At 44.8% G+C, this 23,413-nt stretch overlaps 1 protein-coding gene across 5 annotated transcripts in view; it reads right to left on the bottom strand.

The window, feature by feature from the left end:
- Positions 1–23,413, bottom strand: part of LOC146174297 (methylthioribose-1-phosphate isomerase) — a 27,288-nt gene continuing 3,875 nt past the window's right edge. For 4 of the 5 annotated variants that reach the window (XM_084585018.1, XM_084585017.1, XM_084585019.1 and 1 more), the window contains exons 2-7: positions 22,250–22,397; positions 18,772–19,010; positions 7,433–7,614; positions 6,248–6,481; positions 2,148–2,315; positions 1–574 (exon numbers count right to left, since the gene is read on the bottom strand). In XM_084585018.1, coding sequence (XP_084441144.1) covers positions 456–574; positions 2,148–2,315; positions 6,248–6,481; positions 7,433–7,614; positions 18,772–19,010; positions 22,250–22,378 — 1,071 coding nt within the window. In that variant the 5' untranslated portion in view covers positions 22,379–22,397 and the 3' untranslated portion in view covers positions 1–455. The remainder of the gene's footprint in view (positions 575–2,147; positions 2,316–6,247; positions 6,482–7,432; positions 7,615–18,771; positions 19,011–22,249; positions 22,398–23,413) is intronic. The other variant, XM_084585020.1, reaches the window with a different exon arrangement.

A 23,413-nucleotide genomic window follows, 5' to 3' on the forward strand; every position in this document is an offset into this window, starting at 1 on the left:
TATTTTTAAATTTTCTATCTTTTTTTCTTCATTGATGAGATATTTAAATCCTATTCGATATTCGAAGGATTTTTTTTTTCCATATTCATATTCGATTCATATTCAGAAATTTCAGCATTCGTACACCTCTACACAAAATGGAAGACAATGGAGCAGTAGCAGGGTTGGCTGCAACCACGCCTTTCATGCAGACATGAATATGCGAAGCACTATACATCTTTTGAATGTTGCACATTTAGTTCCATGAAATAATTCAGCTTTTTGTATGACATGGGTTTATTAAAAAATGCAGCACTGCCTCCTCACAAGGCCTTTAAAGGCTGCTAGGAACTTGATGCAATCTGTGGCGACAAAAGCCATGTGTAAGGAGCTTTTCTCCACCAAGAAGCCACCTGTTCCTCAAGGAAATGCCTTGGCACCTTTCTGAAATGGCTGACCGCACGCTGTCACACAATTCAGCTGCTCAGGCTGTCCAGCACCTGAGATGCCGGGAAGACACCCTTCTCTGTGATGATGCCTCCGGTGATGAGCTCGGCCGGGGTGACATCGAAGGCTGGGTTCCAGCACTCGATGCCTGCATACACATCAAACATAAGCGATGCTGTGATTCATCCTGCCCAAAGTTGAAATAACCTCAAGGTAATCAGAGACGCTGCAGGATGATCTGAATCTGAGTTAGTTGGTACATATTAATGTGGAATTACAGCCTAACATGAAAAAACGCACAAGGGAAATAAGACGACACGAGGCTGAAACTAACAACTGATCTTTAACCAAAGGCTTTTTCGCGTTAGGCTATAGTTCCACATTAATTAGAGACAAAGGAAAAATGTCACATCATGCAACAAGCTTAGGTGGTCAGAGGGTAGAACGGAAAAAGAAGATGGCTACACAGCATGAAAGAACACTGAACAAGAGTAGAGAGGCAGCCTCAGTTCGCAAGCCAAGCCAGCGTTTCGACAAGGGACTTATCTGGGCCCAGACAAAAACAAGTCCCCTTGTCAAAATGGCTCGGCTAGCGAACGAAGGCTCCCCTTGTTCAGTGCTCTTTTATACAGAGGTATGTACAATATGTTACTTCCATAACATGCCACACTACAGTTGATTTATTGAACTCGATGGGGATTTTAAAATAGTTTCATATACTATTGATAGTCTGATATAATAACAGTGGTAGTAGATAAGTTTATAACTTAGAAACAACCTCGCCAGGGTGGCGTAGTGGTTACGGCGCTCGACTACTGTTGCCAAGGATGCGGGATCGAATCTCGGCCTGAGCGGCCGCTTTTTGGTGGAGGTGAAAAGCAAGGCGCCCATGTGCTGTGCGATGTCAGTGCACGTTAAAGAACCTCAGGTGGTCGAAATTTTCGGAGCCCTCCACTATGGCGCCTCGCATAGCCTGAGTCACTTTGGGACGTTGAACCCCACCAACCAAACCATAACTTAGAAACAAATCTAATGCTAGCTGCCATAAAGTGCTACCTGCAGGTGTGTTGACAGTGCGCCGCTCAATGAACGTTGGTACGGACAACTTGCTTTTAACAGAACCTGCAGTGGCTGGTGGATTGAAATTGGCCACTGCCTGACATGATCAATCCTGTTATCAATACACTCCAAATAATTGACTTCATTAAATGTAAGGTACAGATGATTTCCACATTTCTTTGGGGCAGCAAAAAGCAGACCAGGCCAAAGGTGTTACTTGACTTTCGGCTTTACAATAGTTGGTTGGATTCGCCGCATGACAGTGATGTGGCATGGGAGATTAGTACGACATATTGAAGGCCGTCCTCAAATGCTCCCCGATTTATCTCGTCACAGTGTTTCTTGTTGCTGGTGCAGCTGTCTCATGACTTCATCAACCAATGAAAGCTGCTGCCCTGCCGCATGGCAGAGAGGTGAGGAGGCATTATCCTGACACCTACCACTTCACCTGGGTTCAGTTAACTTGCATAGTCCATTGCTTTGGTCATCTTGGCCCACGGAGGCAAGGAGCATTTGTACCAGCCACTTCCCAGGAAGGCGGGACCGCCCCATACTTGACCTACCCTGGCGGCCAAAGCGGTGACAATATTTTGTGACCCGAGCACACTCCACCCTTAAATGTGCAGTGGGACAGCATGGTGTACTGTGAGAGCACCACATACCTTTGGGTGCTAGCTCGATGCCCTGTATGGAGGTCATCTCCCGTGCCGGCCTCTCCTCAATAGGGATCTCCCTGCCAGTGGACAAGGTGCTGTCTACCGTGGTAGTGGGTGATGCCACGTAAAACGGCACATCATGGTGCTTGGCGCAGATGGCCAGCTGGTAGGTACCTGAGAAAAGAAATTGGCGGTGGCTTTGCTTAACTATGCCAGGATATTGGGTGCGAGGATATACTGTGGTGCCACCTCTTGGCAGCGCCGCATGACAAAATAAATAGGATAATGCGCGTTGAACAGCTGCTGTATGACGCTTTCCTAGGCAGTTTAGTTGCACGTTAATGCTGAATTTCTTTTTTCTTTTTTTCAGATACACTTCAGTTTAGGCCTGATGAAGGCTATTTGAGGTATTAGACCAATCCTATTCGGCAAGAAAGCATTTCACAGAGTTCATGAGCTGTAGAAGAGTAGCCCGGGGAATTTCAACTGCTGCTATGACACCGCACACCTGCAGCGTTGTTGTCGCTGTTGTTAAGGAAACTGAACATGTGGCATATCCAGTCAGAAATAAGCAGTCATAAATCATGGTAGCCATTTTGAGAAAATGATTTGCTCACTAACCATATTTTTCTGATAGAGAGAAACACAGCTCTCGGATGGTGACAGACGCGGGGCACCTTGCACAGTGAAGGCAGAAGAGATGCCATTCGGCTGACCATTGAATAGTCAAGTTTTACAGTGGGGATGACGCAAAGAAATTTTTAAAAGCAGCTGTGCAGAGGTGTGTTCCTTCTTGCACACTGACCACAGTCACTGTCACTCAAGCTTCAGGTGGGTGTTTGTTTTTGTAGTAAGAGCTACACTGGCCACAGTCTCGTCATTTCACCATGCCTGTTCGAAGAACCAAAAAAGGAAAAGAAAAACAAGAAGAGAAATAAGAAAAAGGGAGCGAAGAAAAAAAATAACAAGAAGAAGAAGAAGATGGATAACTGTGTAGTTGGTAGAGGAGAACGACAACAGTGAGTTGCTAGGACAGAAGGGTCATTCGAACGCTGTGACGGCGGTGTGCCCTAGAGTTCGACGTAGCGACAATGTCATACCACTAGAAGTCTTCTACACCCGAAGGAGAATGGTCAGTGACAAGAGGCAAGGGGTGCTCATATGTGGAGTGATTCCCCTATGGCCTAAATAAAGCTGAAACCATAGAGTAAACTACTATGTGCAAAAGCCATGTCTTTACTATCAAGCCGAACCTAAGCGTAGCCATGCAGATTGCTCTTGCGTAACTCCAGGTTTAACCACAAGCTAAAACACGGCTAATTTTTCCACATAGTTTTGTTTACCCTTACATTAGCAGATCACGATATGCATGGTTATTGTTTTCTTGGTCATTTGAAATTACTGCCGAAGTCGCCTAAGGCCAGTCACAAAGCATACCACTGCGTGACATTAGAAACGCTTAGTTTCGGGCATCAATGTCTTCATTGAGAATAAATTTGACACCTCCCTACTTTCGGATGAACATTCCTTGCTCCGGGTAGATACTGCTCTGCGAAGAAGCCAGTATATTTTCAATCCCGCCAGATATCAGACTTCGTTAGCTTCACAAATGATAAGTGCAAGAACATAAACTTTAATTAGCGCCACTCCTTTGGTTGCAACTCACGAAAGTCTCCAACTCCATATAGATGAAATCTTGCTCAATGAAACGCATGTTGCACACACAAGAATGACTACTCACTTCTTTACACATTCACATCTTGTTTAGCCAAGCTTTAACCAGCCAAGCTTCAGCTAATTTTTCGGGTAGAAATGGGAGCGTGCGTCGGGTTCAGCCGCGTATACAGAGTAGTAACAGACCACGTCGACAGCTTAAATAAACTAAAGCAACAACAGCGACGATGCAAGATAAAAGTGTGTGATGCCGGCACAGGTCAAAAAGCAGGACTGCAGAGAAAACTCAGACATTTAGCTTGTAAAGTGCTCAAATTCAATCGAGCGCCTGCTCTAGCAGCAGTAAGCAGAGTCACATGATCCCACTTCTCCCCTAGGTAGACAATAGAGCCGCCTGCTCCAGTAGTGGAGCTCGCACCCAATACATTGCAAGAGCTATGTTTAGCTTGGATTACCGTCGGTTTGGCTATACCGGTTAAGCAAATAAACACAATTGCTTATCGGTATGTGTGGAGCACAAGTTTATTCTCATAATTCATCGACGTTTGTTGGTTTGATTTGACAGAAACTGTTAAGTGCGGGGTTGCATTATCCTGACCCGCAGGCAGAACGAACGGTTGAAAAGACAGCTACGTGTGTTTGTGTGTTCGTTTGGGCTTATTTGTGTACGGGAAAACGAAGCGGCCATAGCAGATTCCTTCTCCTTAACCAGTAAATAAATTATGTATTCTGTAATTAGAATAAACGGTCCAGGTTAATCAGGAGAGGAAGTGAAATTGAAGAAAAGAAGAAAAAAAAAGAACCACTTTGCATATTTAACTGAGACGAAGTCCGATCGGTGGTCGGTAAAATAGTTTGCCGCCATTTCAATCTTTGACACACAAAATGTAGATTTGTATCTATCAATATTTCTCGTTGAAAGAGCTCTGCTGCTGTGGTGCAGCAGCTAGGGCGCTCGACTTTCTGTGTCCAAGAATGCGGGATCAAATCTCGGCCTCGGCGGCCGCTTTTCGGTGAAGGCAAAAAGCAAGGCGCCTGTGTGATGTGCAATGTCAATGCACACTGAAGAACCCCAGGTGGTCGAAATTTCCTGAGTCGTCCACTATGGCATCTCTCATAGCCTAGTTGCTTCGGAATGTTAAACGCCACAAACCAAACCAAACCAATCTTGCTGACAGAACAAGTCAATTGCAGTTCCCCATTGAGTAGTCTGAACGTGCGGATCCGAGACTAAGTCAAACTTTCCTCATCCTCTCGCTTCATCTTCGCTCCTTCGAGCTTCATTCTTACAGTGATGGGCCTCTTTATGCCAAGCAACGATTTTGGGGTCGTCCAAAGCAGCTTCTCGCAGCTGGCGCATGTAATACACGTCAACTTCTTGACCCATGGAGCACCTCGTGAGCATAGCGCATGCCCTCGAGGCTTCTTATATGTCGAGCTTCGTAGCCAGGTGGAGCTGTGAAACACCCGTGGAATGGTGCTGCTGGTTGCCATGGTAATGGTGCATGTGCAGTTCTGGCTGACCACGCTCTTATTAGCAGTAAAGGGTGCTTGAACTGTGTGGCATCCAAGCAGGTATGAGACTTCAGCTGTTGCTCTTGATGCATCATGACTACCCCTCAGCGATAACGTCATCACTACGCCCAGATTTCAACTAGCTAAAAATGTGTTTTCCTACCCTTGGAATCACATTAAAACGCAAACAAACAAACAAAAAAACCTACCTGTGCAAAAGTGCCTCATCAAATCAGCCCACATGTACCGCCACTGAACATAGTCAAGATGTCATGTTGCCAATCACAAATGACAAAGAACAAATAAAAAACACACCTTAATCTTTTGATGATAAAGGCTTCCAACATAATTTTAACTTTCAAATTAAGAACCATGCTGTGGCCATGAGTGGTTGTTTCAGCTTGTGTGGCAGCATACAATGCTCTCAAATTTTCAATCCTTTTTGGATATGTTAGTACAATTATGCCATGCTGTGTTTTCTATTGTTAACCATCACGCACACATTGTTCACTACCACTAGCCTGTCACATCCGCTGCAGGACAAAGACTTCTCCTGTATCTCACAAATTTACCTTCTCCTGTGCCAATTAACCTTCAGCTACTCAGCTCCTGCAAATTTGCAAATTTCATCCATCTATTGCTACACCGGCATTTTTTTGCAATCCACTCCGCTGTCCAAGTGGCATTTTTATTGGCTTTTTCTAGACCTCATAAGGCACCACACTGGTTTGCTGCCATCACAAACCGTGCTGATCTGTTCTTGAGCAAAAAGACCAATTTCTGAGGTGCACCTAATTGTCGTTGGTGATCTGCACAACTGCTTTCTGGTGCTACTAGTATGCTAATCACAAATATCAAAACGTATTCCAGGTGTGCCACCTAGCTGAAGTCAGTACTGGGAGGTAGAGGGCACACACCGATCTTGTTGGCTGTGTCGCCATTGGCAGTGACCCGGTCAGCACCAACTACGACAGCGTGCACCTGTCCCGTAGCCAGCAGGGCAGCAACCATGCTGTCACAGATCAGTGTGGCTGGAATGCGGTCATGGAGCAGCTCGTACGCAGTCAGCCGGGAGCCCTGATTGTAGGGTCGCGTCTCGGTGCAAAAGGCACGTGCCAGCTGGCCACTCTCATGTAGACGCCGCACCACACCTGCGCAACAGCGTACGCCATTGTAAGCCTGTATGTCATTGCTCGTGACACCTCACAGGCAGCAGCACACACACACGACACACTTATACTATGCATGCGGTACATGCGGAGAAACAGTTCGATGTGAGCAAACTAAATTTTCCGAGACAGACAGAAAGCCACGAAAGCGCTTAGGTTAGTGAAGCCAACAAAAAAGAGAATGCGGGAAGAAGCCACAGCTTAACTGGGCATGGTAGCTGCCGTATGTAAGTAAGTGTGTTTCTGTCACAAGCCTGATTCCATATTCTGAGTTTGCATCATTTTCAGAAGTGCTGTTATCTCTTTGACCTTGAATCATCTGACTGATGGAAATGCCAGAACCGGAAATGGTTGTGACATTCAGTTCCAGTGTTTCCATCAAGCACATGATCACCAGCAGGTAAGAGAGATAATAATAATAATAATAATAATAATAATAATAATAATAATAATAATAACTAGTTCACGGGACAGGAAAGGCGCAGTATCGGTCACACTTGTGTCTGTGGGCACCTGAACCGCACCCCAAGGAAAGGGAGGAAGATAGGAGTGAAAGCGGAAAGAGAGAAAGGGGTGCCAATGATGCAAACTGGAATAAGGACCCTGTAACAAATGGATTCTCACCGCATTTTTACACTGCTCACGCAACAAGTGCAGGTGCATCTCATAGACTGGTGTGATTTAGGTGCAACTCTTTTGTTTTTTTTTCTGGATGAACGACCAAATGCGGGGCAGTGTGAATTATGACAGAAAACACAGTATAGTACTCTTTTCTCCAGGGGGACACTACTACACTGCTTTTCAAAATTTGAACGTGGCCCAAGTTTTCCTTGTATTAGTATGTTTAACCCTGCCATTGCACTTTGCATATTGACTACTGACGTCATCGATAGTTGGCTGCGCACTAGCCCAGCTATGCCTGTGGCTCCTCACCGAGTGCGGTGCCGTATCCTGCAGTGGCCAGGCTGCCCGTGTTGCAGTGGGTAAGCACGCCCAGCTTTCCGTCGCCCGCTGCTGTCCTGCAGTTGGCCACCATGTGCTCAGCTCCATACCGGCCAATGGCCTGGTTGGCAGCCACATCCGCGGCCAGCATGCCTTCAGCCTCGCCACAGATGCTGCATGTTTAGCCGGACATCACAGAACCTTGAGAGAGCTCTAGCATTTCTCTGCCTCCACTTGGAACAAAACAAAGTACTTATTGTGAAGGAGAAGGTGCAGGGTTTTAAGGAGTTTTAAGCCTTTCTTGGCTTATGAATGAACTCAGGAGGAAAGTGTCAAATTAGATAGACCCATAGTCAATCCAATCCAGCAGCCACACAACAAGCCAACACTGGCTAATGTATCTAAACATTGGGTAATCAATAGACAGAAGTCAAACAAAAAATGATAAAAAAATGAAAATAAAAATTTAAAAGCATAAATAAAAATAAAGAAAGGCTTTTGCCTTATTGCATCTAAGGAGTCTTTAAGTGCCTCCAAGAAATTTGTGATTCTCCGCATTCCTTGTCACAACATGTGCATGTGTTGGAACAGGAATTCTTTTTAAATTCTAATAAGAAAAGTATGAATACACCCCAGTTCACTAGCAGATAAGAACTTTCCTAGAAGGTTGGGAGGGGGTGGGGGGGGGGGATGTGCCAGCAGCAGAATGACAGGCAACTGAGTCAGTGGACACTTCTATTTCTGTGCTAGCCACACTGTTCACTTTGAGCTGGGGCCCCTGTCGTGACGCTGGGGCTACGTCGACCCGGCCTTCACTTGGTAGCGTGCAGAGACTCGGGGTTGAAGTAGGATTGAATCTTCGAAGTTGGTGAAATATGTACAAGCAGGTTTAATGGCACTTTGAGAAACTTATTTACAAGATTATTTACACGAAAAAGAAGGGTACATCAGCAAAATGGCAAGCGTTAAGAGTTCATAGCGAGAAGCGACTGGATGAGCCGTTTACCCAGGGCCCAGAGCGACATTTCGTGCTCTGCAGCGTCCTTAAAACCCCCCCTATGTCCAGCCCCTCTCTGAAGATGTTGACCAACCAAATCCAGGGCACGCCCCTCAGGTATCGGCATCCAATCGAACACATCACTGCACTGATGGTCTGAAGCACTGACTGGTCCGGCATTCATTCGTTGGGCGTGATCACTTGTTGGCGGGAAAAGCTTGGGAACGGCGAGGAGAGGAGGTACATTTCTATTCTTCAGCAAAGAAACCACAGGCTGGTTCTGACAAGGGGTTTTACTTCTCAGAAACCCGAGTGCACGTGGCGCCGCATAGGGCTCCCAACATTGTCCCTTTTCGACAATTGCAAATCTTTCCTGCATTCCCGGGAAATCACTTAATGGCCGTATGAGTCATGCTCCTTTCTTGTCCTGCACGTCAGCGGACATGTCACTCTGTCGTCTCCTTTGGAAAGTAGGCATTCCTCACTGGACGATAGGGCTTATCGACTGGAAGGGTGAACAAAAGAAAGAAAGCACTTCCTGCTATTTCCCGCAGGGGGACGTTTCTTTGTGTTTTTCCAGACGTTCTCTTGACAGGGTCAATTTGGCATTTGCAGGTTGTCCACAAAGCAAAACAGGCTTACAAAACAGGATTCCTGGAAACAGGCTCACTTAGAGCCATTGGACCATCACCACATTTCCACAATACTTTTCCATGCCCACAGGCGAACAATAGAGCGCGCAAATGCGGATGCTTGGTCGTAACAGCCTCCTCCCCCGCCAGAAGAGTCTCGGAGGGCAGCAGTCCCAGCTGCTGCATGAAGAGACGACTTAATGGCCTGCACGTGAACGCTTGAAGCTCGCTGTTGCTTGTCGCGTTGTCTTGATTGTTGTAGGCCAAATTGTTCGAGCTGTCTGAAACTCAACCACATGTCGAAGCAAGCACTCGGCTCCCGTCTGAAGAGACCAGGTTAAAAGAAAACTGCCATTGTTGTTCGAGAAAAGCCCACTCTCAAGACGTTCAGGACCCACGTATTCCTAGAAAACCAAACGTGCTGCTTTACATAGCCACACATATACAAGCGCACGAAAAAAAAAAAAAAACCTGATTATCAATTTGGATACATGGTGAGGAACATCTCGGACCGCTTAGAAAGAGCGGCTAAGCGCGTCCGCATTCCCATTTAACTTCCCCTTTTTGTATCTTATTTCAAAATTGTACTGCTGTAAAATCAAGCTCCACCTAAGAAGGCGACTGTTCTTCGATGTCGCAGTTTGCAGCCAAGCCAGGGGACAATGGTCCGTCTCTACGGTGAATTTGGCCCCTCCAAGATAGCACTGCAATTTTTGAATGGCCCATACAATGCAAGCGCATTCTTTCTCTGACGCGCAATAAGCCCTCTCTCTAGAACTCAGTTTTCTGCTCAAGTAGAGCACGGGGTGCTCATTACCGTCGTCATCTCTCTGGCAGAGAACAGCACCTAACCCTCGATCACTGGCATCACACTGGACCGTGAATTCTCGGCCATAGTCTGGAGCTCGCAATACCGGACGGTTAATCAGCACAGCCTTCAGGTTTACGAAGGAGGCTTCCTTTTGTTCGTCCCAGACTACATTTGTCGGTTCTGTCTTGCGGAGAGCGTCGGTCAGAGGGCTAGCCAAAGCTGAATAGTTAGGGATGTAGTGATTGTAGTACCCAGTCAGACCCAGGAATGCTCGAATTTCCGTCTTCGTGCTCGGCCGCGGGTAGTCTGCTACCGCAGAAATCTTAATCTCGCTGGGTTTCCTGAAACCTTGACCTACATTGTGACCCAAGTAGTCCACGGTCGCCCTTGCCAGGCAACATTTCTCGGCCTTTACGGTTAGTCCAGCTTGACGCAAAAGGCTCAGTACAGCTCTTAGATGTACCATATGGTCCGCCCATGAGTCGGAAAAAACCGCAATGTCGTCCAAATAAGGCACCGCGAATGTTTCACACCCCTTTAAAACCCTATCCATGAGTCGGGAAAAACAAAATGGAGCATTTTTGAGCCCGAAACTCATCATTGTTGGCTGGTAGCTGCCCGTCGGAGTGACGAAAGCCGCGTATCTGCTGGCGCGTTCAGTGAGCGGTACTTGCCAGTATCCTCGAGTAAGGTCCAGCGTAGTCACATATGCCGCTCTACTGACCTGTTCTACTCTCTCCTCAATATTCGGAATAGGATACACTTGATCCCTGGTGAGAGAATTTAGCTTTCGGTAGTCTACCACAGGCCTAGGGTCTTTACCTGGAGCTTCTACTAAGATCATAGGCGAAGCATAATCGCTTTCCGAGGGTTTTATTACTCCTAATTCCAGCATGCGAGTTACTTCCCTATCCAGAATTTCTCTTTGCCTTGGAGAAAATCGGTAGCACCTTGATCGCACTGGCACGTCTGAAGTCAGCTCAATATCGTGCTCAGTCAAATCAGTTCTGCCTGGCCGGTCCACGAAGCAGGCCTCAAACTCTGTTATTATCTCGCCCAGATCGGACAGCTGGGATTTCTTTAGTTCTCCTCTCTGCTCTGTCTTTCTGAGAAGCTCCTGAGCGTTGCTTCCTTTTCCGCTGAGGCAAATCAAGTTATCCCCCATCTCCTCGGGAAGGTTTAACGTTAGATTTACCACGGTTTGCTCCATAGCTAAGTCCTCTCGGTTTTCACTTAAAAGTCTCGTTAGATTACTAGACGCTGGCGGCAAGAGGTTACTCCCAAGGACGTCCTCATTCCGCGTCTCATCAAGCTCACTTTCAAGTTGACTTATTTGAGATGCCTTGCTCTCAAAGTTTTCTGACCCACTGTCTTCCGCATCGACCACTGTTTTAGCTGTCGTTTCCTCCGCGGTGGATTTTTCTGGAATTAGCAGTGTAGCTAGTTCTCGCGCCTTTGAACGTGTTAGGGCTTGCACAACTCTGTCTCCGAAAAGGATGCCCCTCTTTCGCAGTAGCATGTCCGATTTGTTAGAGAACAAATACGGATAGCACTTAGGAAGCTTTCCTGAAACGGCAGCCTCGGTTGTTAACTTGCCGAAAGGGCCCTCGATGACCACGTTCGCGATTGGCAAGCACACACTCTGTTCCTCCACTACCTGGCGGATCCATGCACGCTGTCCTGTATAGTCGGAAGGCGACACATACGCCGGATGGACAACATCCATCGTTGCGGCCGAATCGCGCAGTACCTTGCAAGGCTTCCCGTTGACTACTAGGTCATGCAGGTAGGGTTCCAAAAGCTGCATATTTTCATCGCAGTCACTGACATACGAGAAAGCAAACTTTTCTTTCCGGCAGTTGACGGCAATGTGACCCTGCTCATTACACCTAAAGCATGTGAGCGGCTTCCTAGCCTCAAACTTTTTCTTTGTGTTCTGCGCGTTGGTCACTTCCCCACTTTTCTCACTGCCGTCCTTTCTAGGGCGTTTGCCTGAAGAAGCCTTCCTTTCTTCGTTTGCAAATCTAGCAAAGTGCCTTTTCTGACAATTATTCACACTCAACTTGGGATTGCGGAGCCTATCCACTGCTGGGTTGCTGAATTGTCGGCGCGAAGCGTACTCCTCAATGAGTTCGGCAGCTTCAGTTGCCGACTTAATGTCGCCTCGGTCCTGTAACCAATTTCTTTCTTTTTCTGGGAGGCAGCTATAAAACTGCTCCAAAAGAATTCGCTCGACTACAGCGTCCCTATCACTGTAGGAATCAGTGCTCTTTAGCCACTCGCCCAAATTAACTCTTAAATTGTACAGGAATTCAGGGTAACTCTCGTCCCTGGACTTAGTAGCGCTCCGAAAACGTTGTCTGAACGCCTCGGCGCTAAGCCTATACTTTCTCAGAAGGCAAGCTTTGACCTTCTCGTAGTTGTCCGCGTCCTCCTTGCTTAGCCGCGCGACAACCTCCGCTGCCTCGCAGGGCAGAACCGTCAATAATCTTTGAGACCAAGTGTCTCGCTGGAAGGACAGTTTTTCGCAAGTTCGCTCAAAGTTAGCCAGATACAGACCGATATCCCCTGATATCACATATGGCTGCATGTACTTTGACATCTTGAAATCTGCCTCCTTGTTGAGACGAGGTACCGCTAGCTGGGGACAATCGCCCGACCTCTTGCTCAACTCTAGTTCTAATTTCCGGAGCTCAATTTCTAGCTTCTTTTCCTCTCTTTCCCGCTCTTTCTGCTGTCTGAGCTGTTCCTTTTTTTGCCCGATGAGGTTCCATGCTTCACTGAGCTCCTCATCATCGGTTCCCAGATCAGTGATTGCCTTTATAATCAAGGGTTTTCGTGCCAAACCACTTGTATCAATTCCCAATTCCTCGCACAACAGCAACAGGTCCGGTTTCTGCAGCTTTTGTAGGTCCATGATCGCTCCGAGTGTCGGCTACTTCCAAAACAACAGTGCAAACTACCAAACCTAAAGGCGTTTCAACACTTTTTACCAGTTCTAAAATCTAACCCTGTTCTAGAACCTGGTCCACATCAGAAGAAAAGCCAAGCACTCACCCACACATGCGATCGATGTTCCGAGCTGCTCTCTTGTTGGCCGATTGTTGCTCCTGCTTGTTGCTTGAGATGCCACCTCCGATCACCAGATGTTGTGGCTTGTAGATTCTGATCCACCTCGAATCACCAGATGTTGTAGCTTGTAGATCCAGATCCCACCGCTGCCACCAGTTGTCGTGACGCTGGGGCTACGTCGACCCGGCCTTCACTTGGTAGCGTGCAGAGACTCGGGGTTGAAGTAGGATTGAATCTTCGAAGTTGGTGAAATATGTACAAGCAGGTTTAATGGCACTTTGAGAAACTTATTTACAAGATTATTTACACGAAAAAGAAGGGTACATCAGCAAAATGGCAAGCGTTAAGAGTTCATAGCGAGAAGCGACTGGATGAGCCGTTTACCCAGGGCCCAGAGCGACATTTCGTGCTCTGCAGCGTCCTTAAAACCCCCCTATGTCCAGCCCCTCTCTGAAGATGTTGACCAACCAAATCCAGGGCACGCCCCTCAGGTATCGGCATCCAATCGAACACATCACTGCACTGATGGTCTGAAGCACTGACTGGTCCGGCATTCATTCGTTGGGCGTGATCACTTGTTGGCGGGAAAAGCTTGGGAACGGCGAGGAGAGGAGGTACATTTCTATTCTTCAGCAAAGAAACCACAGGCTGGTTCTGACAAGGGGTTTTACTTCTCAGAAACCCGAGTGCACGTGGCGCCGCATAGGGCTCCCAACATTGTCCCTTTTCGACAATTGCAAATCTTTCCTGCATTCCCGGGAAATCACTTAATGGCCGTATGAGTCATGCTCCTTTCTTGTCCTGCACGTCAGCGGACATGTCACTCTGTCGTCTCCTTTGGAAAGTAGGCATTCCTCACTGGACGATAGGGCTTATCGACTGGAAGGGTGAACAAAAGAAAGAAAGCACTTCCTGCTATTTCCCGCAGGGGGACGTTTCTTTGTGTTTTTCCAGACGTTCTCTTGACAGGGTCAATTTGGCATTTGCAGGTTGTCCACAAAGCAAAACAGGCTTACAAAACAGGATTCCTGGAAACAGGCTCACTTAGAGCCATTGGACCATCACCACATTTCCACAATACTTTTCCATGCCCACAGGCGAACAATAGAGCGCGCAAATGCGGATGCTTGGTCGTAACACCCCTTAGAACTCCTCTGCTTATTTACTTCCTACAGCGCAGCTCTAACGGCTGGGAGAGGAGACACATGGCCCTCAGCCACAGAGTAAGCTGCTGGCATGGCTGGCCAATTCCCCCTTATTAAACAGAATATTTAACTACCTATTTCTCACACTGACCACGGCCCACTCTCTATATCTCACCACCCATGCAAAGCAGTTATGAGGATTAACAAACGAGAAAAGGCAGTGGAAAAGGGCCTGGCCAGCTGCAACCGGCTGACCTAGAGAGCCCTAAAAATTAAATATCCTAGAAGGTTGGGGGGGTGGGGGGGATGTGTCAGCAGCAGAAGACAGGCAACTGAGTCACTGGACACTTCTATTTCTGTGCTAGCCACACTGTTCACTTTGAGCTGGGGCCCCTTAGAACTCCTCTGCTTATTTACTTCCTGCAGCGCATTGCTCAGCACAAACTGTGCTAAGAATAAGAAAGAAAACAACATGTGCCATGAGCTCTGTTATTTAACCAGTTCATCTCTCTTGGGAATACCTTTTGCAATTAGCACGAACTGTGCTAAGAATAAGAAAGAAAACAACATGTGCCATGAGCTCTGTTATTTAACCAGTTCATCTCTCTTGGGAAAACCTTTTGCAATTAGCACAAACTGTGCTAAGAATAAGAAAGAAAACAACATGTGCCATGAGCTCTGTTATTTAACCAGTTCATCGCTCTTGGGAATACCTTTTGCAATTAGCACAAACTGTGCTAAGAATAAGAAAGAAAACAACATGTGCCATGAGCTCTGTTATTTAACCAGTTCATCTCTCTTGGGAATACCTTTTGCAATTAGCACAAACTGTGCTAAGAATAAGAAAGAAAACAACATGTGCCATGAGCTCTGTTATTTAACCAGTTCATCTCTCTTGGGAATACCTTTTGCAATTAGCACAAACTGTGCTAAGAATAAGAAAGAAAACAACATGTGCCATGAGCTCTGTTATTTAACCAGTTCATCTCTCTTGGGAATACCTTTTGCAATTAGCACAAACTGTGCTAAGAATAAGAAAGAAAACAACATGTGCCATGAGCTCTGTTATTTAACCAGTTCATCTCTCTTGGGAATACCTTTTGCAATTAGCACAAACTGTGCTAAGAATAAGAAAGAAAACAACATGTGCCATGAGCTCTGTTATTTAACCAGTTCATCTCTCTTGGGAATACCTTTTGCAATTAGCACAAACTGTGCTAAGAATAAGAAAGAAAACAACATGTGCCATGAGCTCTGTTATTTAACCAGTTCATCTCTCTTGGGAATACCTTTTGCAATTAGCACAAACTGTGCTAAGAATAAGAAAGAAAACAACATGTGCCATGAGCTCTGTTATTTAACCAGTTCATCTCTCTTGGGAATACCTTTTGCAATTAGCACAAACTGTGCTAAGAATAAGAAAGAAAACAACATGTGCCATGAGCTCTGTTATTTAACCAGTTCATCTCTCTTGGGAATACCTTTTGCAATTAGCACAAACTGTGCTAAGAATAAGAAAGAAAACAACATGTGCCATGAGCTCTGTTATTTAACCAGTTCATCTCTCTTGGGAATACCTTTTGCAATTAGCACAAACTGTGCTAAGAATAAGAAAGAAAACAACATGTGCCATGAGCTCTGTTATTTAACCAGTTCATCTCTCTTGGGAATACCTTTTGCAATTAGCACAAACTGTGCTAAGAATAAGAAAGAAAACAACATGTGCCATGAGCTCTGTTATTTAACCAGTTCATCTCTCTTGGGAATACCTTTTGCAATTAGCACAAACTGTGCTAAGAATAAGAAAGAAAACAACATGTGTCATGAGCTCTGTTATTTAACCAGTTCATCTCTCTTGGGAATACCTTTTGCAATTAGCACAAACTGTGCTAAGAATAAGAAAGAAAACAACATGTGCCATGAGCTCTGTTATTTAACCAGTTCATCTCTCTTGGGAATACCTTTTGCAATTAGCACAAACTGTGCTAAGAATAAGAAAGAAAACAACATGTGCCATGAGCTCTGTTATTTAACCAGTTCATCTCTCTTGGGAATACCTTTTGCAATTAGCACAAACTGTGCTAAGAATAAGAAAGAAAACAACATGTGCCATGAGCTCTGTTATTTAACCAGTTCATCTCTCTTGGGAATACCTTTTGCAATTAGCACAAACTGTGCTAAGAATAAGAAAGAAAACAACATGTGCCATGAGCTCTGTTATTTAACCAGTTCATCTCTCTTGGGAATACCTTTTGCAATTAGCACAAACTGTGCTAAGAATAAGAAAGAAAACAACATGTGCCATGAGCTCTGTTATTTAACCAGTTCATCTCTCTTGGGAATACCTTTTGCAATTAGCACAAACTGTGCTAAGAATAAGAAAGAAAACAACATGTGCCATGAGCTCTGTTATTTAACCAGTTCATCTCTCTTGGGAATACCTTTTGCAATTAGCACAAACTGTGCTAAGAATAAGAAAGAAAACAACATGTGCCATGAGCTCTGTTATTTAACCAGTTCATCTCTCTTGGGAATACCTTTTGCAATTAGCACAAACTGTGCTAAGAATAAGAAAGAAAACAACATGTGCCATGAGCTCTGTTATTTAACCAGTTCATCTCTCTTGGGAATACCTTTTGCAATTAGCACAAACTGTGCTAAGAATAAGAAAGAAAACAACATGTGCCATGAGCTCTGTTATTTAACCAGTTCATCTCTCTTGGGAATACCTTTTGCAATTAGCACAAACTGTGCTAAGAATAAGAAAGAAAACAACATGTGCCATGAGCTCTGTTATTTAACCAGTTCATCTCTCTTGGGAATACCTTTTGCAATTAGCACAAACTGTGCTAAGAATAAGAAAGAAAACAACATGTGCCATGAGCTCTGTTATTTAACCAGTTCATCTCTCTTGGGAATACCTTTTGCAATTAGCACAAACTGTGCTAAGAATAAGAAAGAAAACAACATGTGCCATGAGCTCTGTTATTTAACCAGTTCATCTCTCTTGGGAATACCTTTTGCAATTAGCACAAACTGTGCTAAGAATAAGAAAGAAAACAACATGTGCCATGAGCTCTGTTATTTAACCAGTTCATCTCTCTTGGGAATACCTTTTGCAATTAGCACAAACTGTGCTAAGAATAAGAAAGAAAACAACATGTGCCATGAGCTCTGTTATTTAACCAGTTCATCTCTCTTGGGAATACCTTTTGCAATTAGCACAAACTGTGCTAAGAATAAGAAAGAAAACAACATGTGCCATGAGCTCTGTTATTTAACCAGTTCATCTCTCTTGGGAATACCTTTTGCAATTAGCACAAACTGTGCTAAGAATAAGAAAGAAAACAACATGTGCCATGAGCTCTGTTATTTAACCAGTTCATCTCTCTTGGGAATACCTTTTGCAATTAGCACAAACTGTGCTAAGAATAAGAAAGAAAACAACATGTGCCATGAGCTCTGTTATTTAACCAGTTCATCTCTCTTGGGAATACCTTTTGCAATTAGCACAAACTGTGCTAAGAATAAGAAAGAAAACAACATGTGCCATGAGCTCTGTTATTTAACCAGTTCATCTCTCTTGGGAATACCTTTTGCAATTAGCACAAACTGTGCTAAGAATAAGAAAGAAAACAACATGTGCCATGAGCTCTGTTATTTAACCAGTTCATCTCTCTTGGGAATACCTTTTGCAATTAGCACAAACTGTGCTAAGAATAAGAAAGAAAACAACATGTGCCATGAGCTCTGTTATTTAACCAGTTCATCTCTCTTGGGAATACCTTTTGCAATTAGCACAAACTGTGCTAAGAATAAGAAAGAAAACATGTGCCATGAGCTCTGTTATTTAACCAGTTCATCTCTCTTGGGAATACCTTTTGCAATTAGCACAAACTGTGCTAAGAATAAGAAAGAAAACAACATGTGCCATGAGCTCTGTTATTTAACCAGTTCATCTCTCTTGGGAATACCTTTTGCAATTAGCACAAACTGTGCTAAGAATAAGAAAGAAAACAACATGTGCCATGAGCTCTGTTATTTAACCAGTTCATCTCTCTTTGGAAAAACTTCTGCAATGTGTTTGGGTTTCCACAATCCAGCTTGATGCAGGCGCCTCATTCATTTAAGATCTTTAATGTACACTGCTGTCACATATCTCACTGGGCATTTTGCCTCATTTGGAAAGTAGCTGCTGTGGCCTAGATGTTAAAAAGAAACATCAGACTCGAGAGTTGAATACAGAAGCTACTGAATCATAATGGCACGAATGTGTCAAGGGTGTTTTTTTTTTTTTTCAAGCTAGCCTTGAAATGAAATGTGCAAGCGAAGCAGGTGACCAAGCACCAAAAGAAAAAAAAAACTAAGAAGGATTCAACGCTGCTGAACCAAATGTGGAGCGAAAGCCTTAACTGCGGTGACCGAGCGTTCTTCCTCTTCGTCTTCTTTTTCTCCTTTGTCTTTTTCTTCGTCTTCTTCTTCTCGTAGCTAGGCCTCTTCACAACGTAGCTGCAGGCACACGCGTTCTCGCTGTGGCTGTCGTAGTGTTACTTTTGCAGCAAAGAAAAAATGCTCCGGATGCATCAACTAGATTTAAAAGAGAGGAGTAGGACATTCAGCTGTAACAAGTTTTGGAATTATCAAAGCAAAGCACTCAGACTAGAGCTGCTTACGCGTCACGCATGGCCTGCACGGAGAGACCATTCTTTTGAGCGAGTGTGTCGACCGTGCGACCGAGGTGGGCTGCCATGTTGGCCAGGTTGACGGCCGTGGGGCGGGAGGTCTTCAGGTAGTCCAGCCGCTTGCGCACGAGGGCGGCCAGCTCCGCTCTACTTGAGGGCAGCTCAGTTCGGCACAGCTCTGCGGCCAGGCCGAGAGCAGCCACCATGGCAATGGCTGGCGCACCACGCACCTGCAGCCCATCATTTCACATCCTCTGTTATTTTGTGTGATGCGCTTCCCTTGATGTGACACTGGTGGTACTACTCCAATGTTAGGCTTCCTCAGATGCCTGACAATGGCTCCTGAGGGTCCCATTGGCATCGAGAAGGTATGAATCAATAAACAATTATTGGTAGAAGGCTTGGGAAAGTATAGTTAAGAAGTAAGGAAGAGGAACGGTCTGGTGAAGTAACAGTTCAAGTCAAAACAACTTTGGAGTAACCTAATAAGTAGGGTGAGAAGGCCACTCTGTCTAACAAAGGAAGCAAGGTCCTCAGTAATGCTGTGAAGGCCAAAAGAAAGAAGTTCATTGAAGGCAACAGCATCTGTGGGTGTGCCATGTTTGGTAACCAAGGCATCCCTGACTCGATCAAAGAGGGAGCAGCGCCATATTAGATAAAATTGACCTGGTTTTCAATTAAGGTGACAGTACGGTCATGAGGAAATGGTGGCAGCGGTGGCAATGGCAATGTGACGCTAACCATTTGTGGAGAATGTGAGGAGTGTAGGCAACAACATTAGTACAAAGCTTACCGAAAACTTCTTCAGTCCCAAAGAGCTTAAAGGGACACTGAGGAGGACAACTCGACCAAACTTTAGCTTTAACTATTAAAGTTTATTCTGAGGTCTCCCCTGGTTTGCGTTCGTATTTGTCGAGCAGCAAAACACACTGCTGCTTTCTTGTGAGATAAGTCAGGGTACTTAAACCAGCCTTTTAACCATCCCCGACTCACCTGTAGTCATAAAAGCTCAACTCTCAGTAAGAGTAGTATATCTGTTATCAGATATCTTTTTTTCTGTTTTTGTAGGTTTTCTGAATCTCTGCTGCTTGAAATTTCGGTTTTGTGAAATTGTTACCTGCTTTAATTTTCTTTTGCCACTGTTCTTCGAACTTTAGTTTGTGACCTTAATTAAAATGTCAATGGACTTGGGTATTTAATGATATGTTTTCAATTTTTACCACATGTAGATTCCTCACAAATTGCTGTTACAGTGTGCTTTGTGTCCCCCTCCCTCTATGTTATGCCCTCTTCTAAACTTAGCAGTACTTGAGATAATGAATTAGAATTTAGAACTTAATAATTTATATATCGACATCACTTGACTTCTTCATTGTCCTTTAAATACAGAGAAGGGGACGACACTAAATAAAGCTACACCAAAATTTGCAGAACACACATTATGATGTCCGCCTTCTCGAGATATTCTGGTGCACATCTTTCCAGTTGCATAATGCAGGAATTTCCATTGTTAAAGAGCTCTGCTGCTCGTACAATGCCTTCAGTAGCTTCTTTCCAGTAGAATTTTCAGGAGGCTAACGGACACATCCTAACCATGGGCTTTCACATGATCATGCTCACAGAACGCATCATTAATCTGTGCTGGAACAGCCACCACGCTATCTTTCTGTGCAGCCAAAATGCGAAGGCATGAGTTTCTGCACTCCGTCTTGCAACCATACTGGTGCGCCAATAAGAGCCTGGAGAGTCGGCTGCAGGGACAGAACTGTTCTAAATAAACAAAATAAACCAAACAAAAGGCCTTGAAACTAGAGTTTCAAAGGTGAGGTTAGCCAGTCACCTGGTCATAGTATAAACAATTGTCACTCAAACAGAGACAATAAACCAGCTGTCCCTGAACTCGTAAGGCTTTCCACACACTCGTAAGGTTTTGCAGAATGTAAAAGATCTAGCATAGAAATGCAGTGTGCCAGCTGTCTTCACTGCCTTTTCTATTAGAGGATCTGCTTATTTTTTTTAGCAATACTTAACAAAGGCCCCAGTAAGGGGTTTTACTATTTTTTCGGATACTTGCAATTTGCAGTAAAACGATCGGCAATACGATCACATCACAGTGTACTGAACCATGTCAAAGCTGCTACGTACAATGAATGCAACTCGGTGCTTAGTGCAATCTGGCATGTCAGCAAGAACGCAGTCAGGAAAGGAAAACAAACACAATCCCTGAAAGTTTGGTTTGTTGCAGTCATTGCTCTTTGCCATCTGTCATCAGTGGTGAGCATTCTGCAAGTAAAGGCACGCTCAGAGAACTTGCAGTTCTCACTACTCAATACACAGCCACAATGCTTATGAAGTCCCTGCATTTATTTACTGGCACTACTTATACAAGCCATCAGAAGGATAGCGCAGGGAAGAGGGGAGCACTTCGTGCTTAATTAAAATAAGAAATTAAGCATCAATAAACAACATAAAAACCACAAGAAGAAAAAGCACTCTAGAAAGAACTAAAGAAGCAAACCAAGATGACAAGAGGCAATGCTAAAAATTTATGCGGACATAGACTTATGTTTACAAGGAAAACCTATGCAGCTTTCTGTATTCCTCATAATTACATACAAATTCATGAAAGCCTATGACAAACTTCCTTATTTTCACAAAGGCCAAGGAAGATAATTATGCCCTGAACACATTATGCTAAACGGTATGGCTATCCTGATAACATCTAAATTTCGCCCCGCAGTGGTGGTGCTGTGGTTGAGACGCTTGACTGCTGTGCCGGAGTACCCAGGTTCGATCCCGACTGCCAGCGGCTGCATTTCGATGGAGGCGAAATGGTGTGGCGTCTGTGTGCTGTTTAATGCCAGTGCACATTAAAGAACCCCAGGTGGTCGAAATTTCTGGAGTCTTCCACAACGGGATCTCCATAGCCCAAGTTGCTTTGGGACATTAGACACTAAAAGACTAAAAACCAAACATCCAAATTTCAAACCAATCACTTTCAGGCCAATAGTTGGGTGCGCCTACTTGATCTTCTGCACTTGTACGTATATCATTTCCGCACATGTTGCTATTTGACCCTTCTTCATGTTTCCAGTGACTGAAACTTCAGTGCAATAATAACAATAATAATTAATAATAATTGGTCCATAACAAGGGAAAGGCGCGCTATCTGTCACACTTGTTTCCGTGGGCACCTGAACCACACATAAGGGAAAGGAGAAAGGTGGGAGTGAAAGTGGAAAAAGGAAAAAAGGAGCCGTAGTGGAGGGCTACTGAGTAATTTTAACCACCTGGGATCTTTAACTGCGCTGACGCTAATGTTTTTTTTTTTCCTTTGTACTAATGAAGCATAATGTAATGGAGGGTAATATGGAACTATATCTGAGCGGATAAATTAGGTGAGGGGTCAAGCAGCTTTGCTCGACTGACACGCTTTGATAGATATGGGCCAAGGATAAACGATGTCGACCTTCATGGAATGGATGGCCTCCCATGCGGCCTCTGCATCGGCCACCGCCACGTAACAGCTCTCGTGGGGCAGCCGCAGTTGGTCCAGGATTTCCAAAGTCCCTGCCTGGTACCGGATGGCTTGCAGCATGGCTGGTCACTGGCTGGTGCTGCAAGGATGGTTGCCATGGCAACCTCTCCATTTGGTCTGGCACAAATTCCCCTTAGCAAACCTTTGACTAATCCATGATATGGCCATACTACTGCTTTCCGTTAGTGTGCAATAATGTGCTAACTGAGTGAAGTGTGCCCCATAACACTCCATCATGTACCAGATTTACTTCTCAAGGCCCCAGTGAGGGTTTGGACAAAAAGAAACCAGCAGTATAAAACGGCAAGTTTGATTTTGAAAACTATGGCACTTCTCTGTCGTCCAGGCAGGCTATATGGCAAATGCTTATGACGTCAATGTGGCCAGCACAAACAGCTTTAGCAGCATTTCATGTCAAGTATGGAACCTAGCCTAGCAGCAGCTCACTAGGTTCAGCAGTGTCAAAAAAAAAAAAAAAAAGCTTTTGCACTCTGTTGTGTAATTACTGCTACACTCAGCTACACGACATATCTCATATTAAGGCGAAAGCCTTTATTACCTCATCATTGTCGTCAGCAAAAGTGTCATGCTTTTGCGGCGGCTCTAATTGGTCGAGACGGGATGACATCGTGGAGGTCTCGACCAATCACAGGGCACACCACCACAGTATGCGTGCCTTATATGGCCATATGCCAATCAATGATTAATTACTAACTAATGACCAATAATCAATGGATGACTAATTAAATAATTAATTACTTGTTAATTATTGATTACTAATTAGTGACAGTTTAGTAATAGTTAATTAATTGCTAATTAATGTCGCACACCCGGTAAAACCAACCACACAACAGTAATCGTAGAATCGCGCGATCTTGTCGCTAATGAGCTGATGTCATCTCCCCAAAATGCTTGCACCTGAGAACAGGCGCAAATTTGGTACAGGACTAAGGCTTTCGCCTTTCATCACTTTAGTTGCCAAAGTGCCCTAGAATTTTTTTTCCTTCCCACACCACATGCGACCTCTCATTTCTATACTGTGCAGTGCCCCCTTGTGATGGTGCTGACCACTGTGAATCCCCCCCCCCCCCCTCT

This window comes from Amblyomma maculatum, chromosome 11 (assembly GCF_055883805.1).
Source record: "Amblyomma maculatum isolate TAMU_Amacu chromosome 11, ASM5588380v1, whole genome shotgun sequence".
NCBI classification, from domain to species: domain Eukaryota; kingdom Metazoa; phylum Arthropoda; class Arachnida; order Ixodida; family Ixodidae; genus Amblyomma; species Amblyomma maculatum.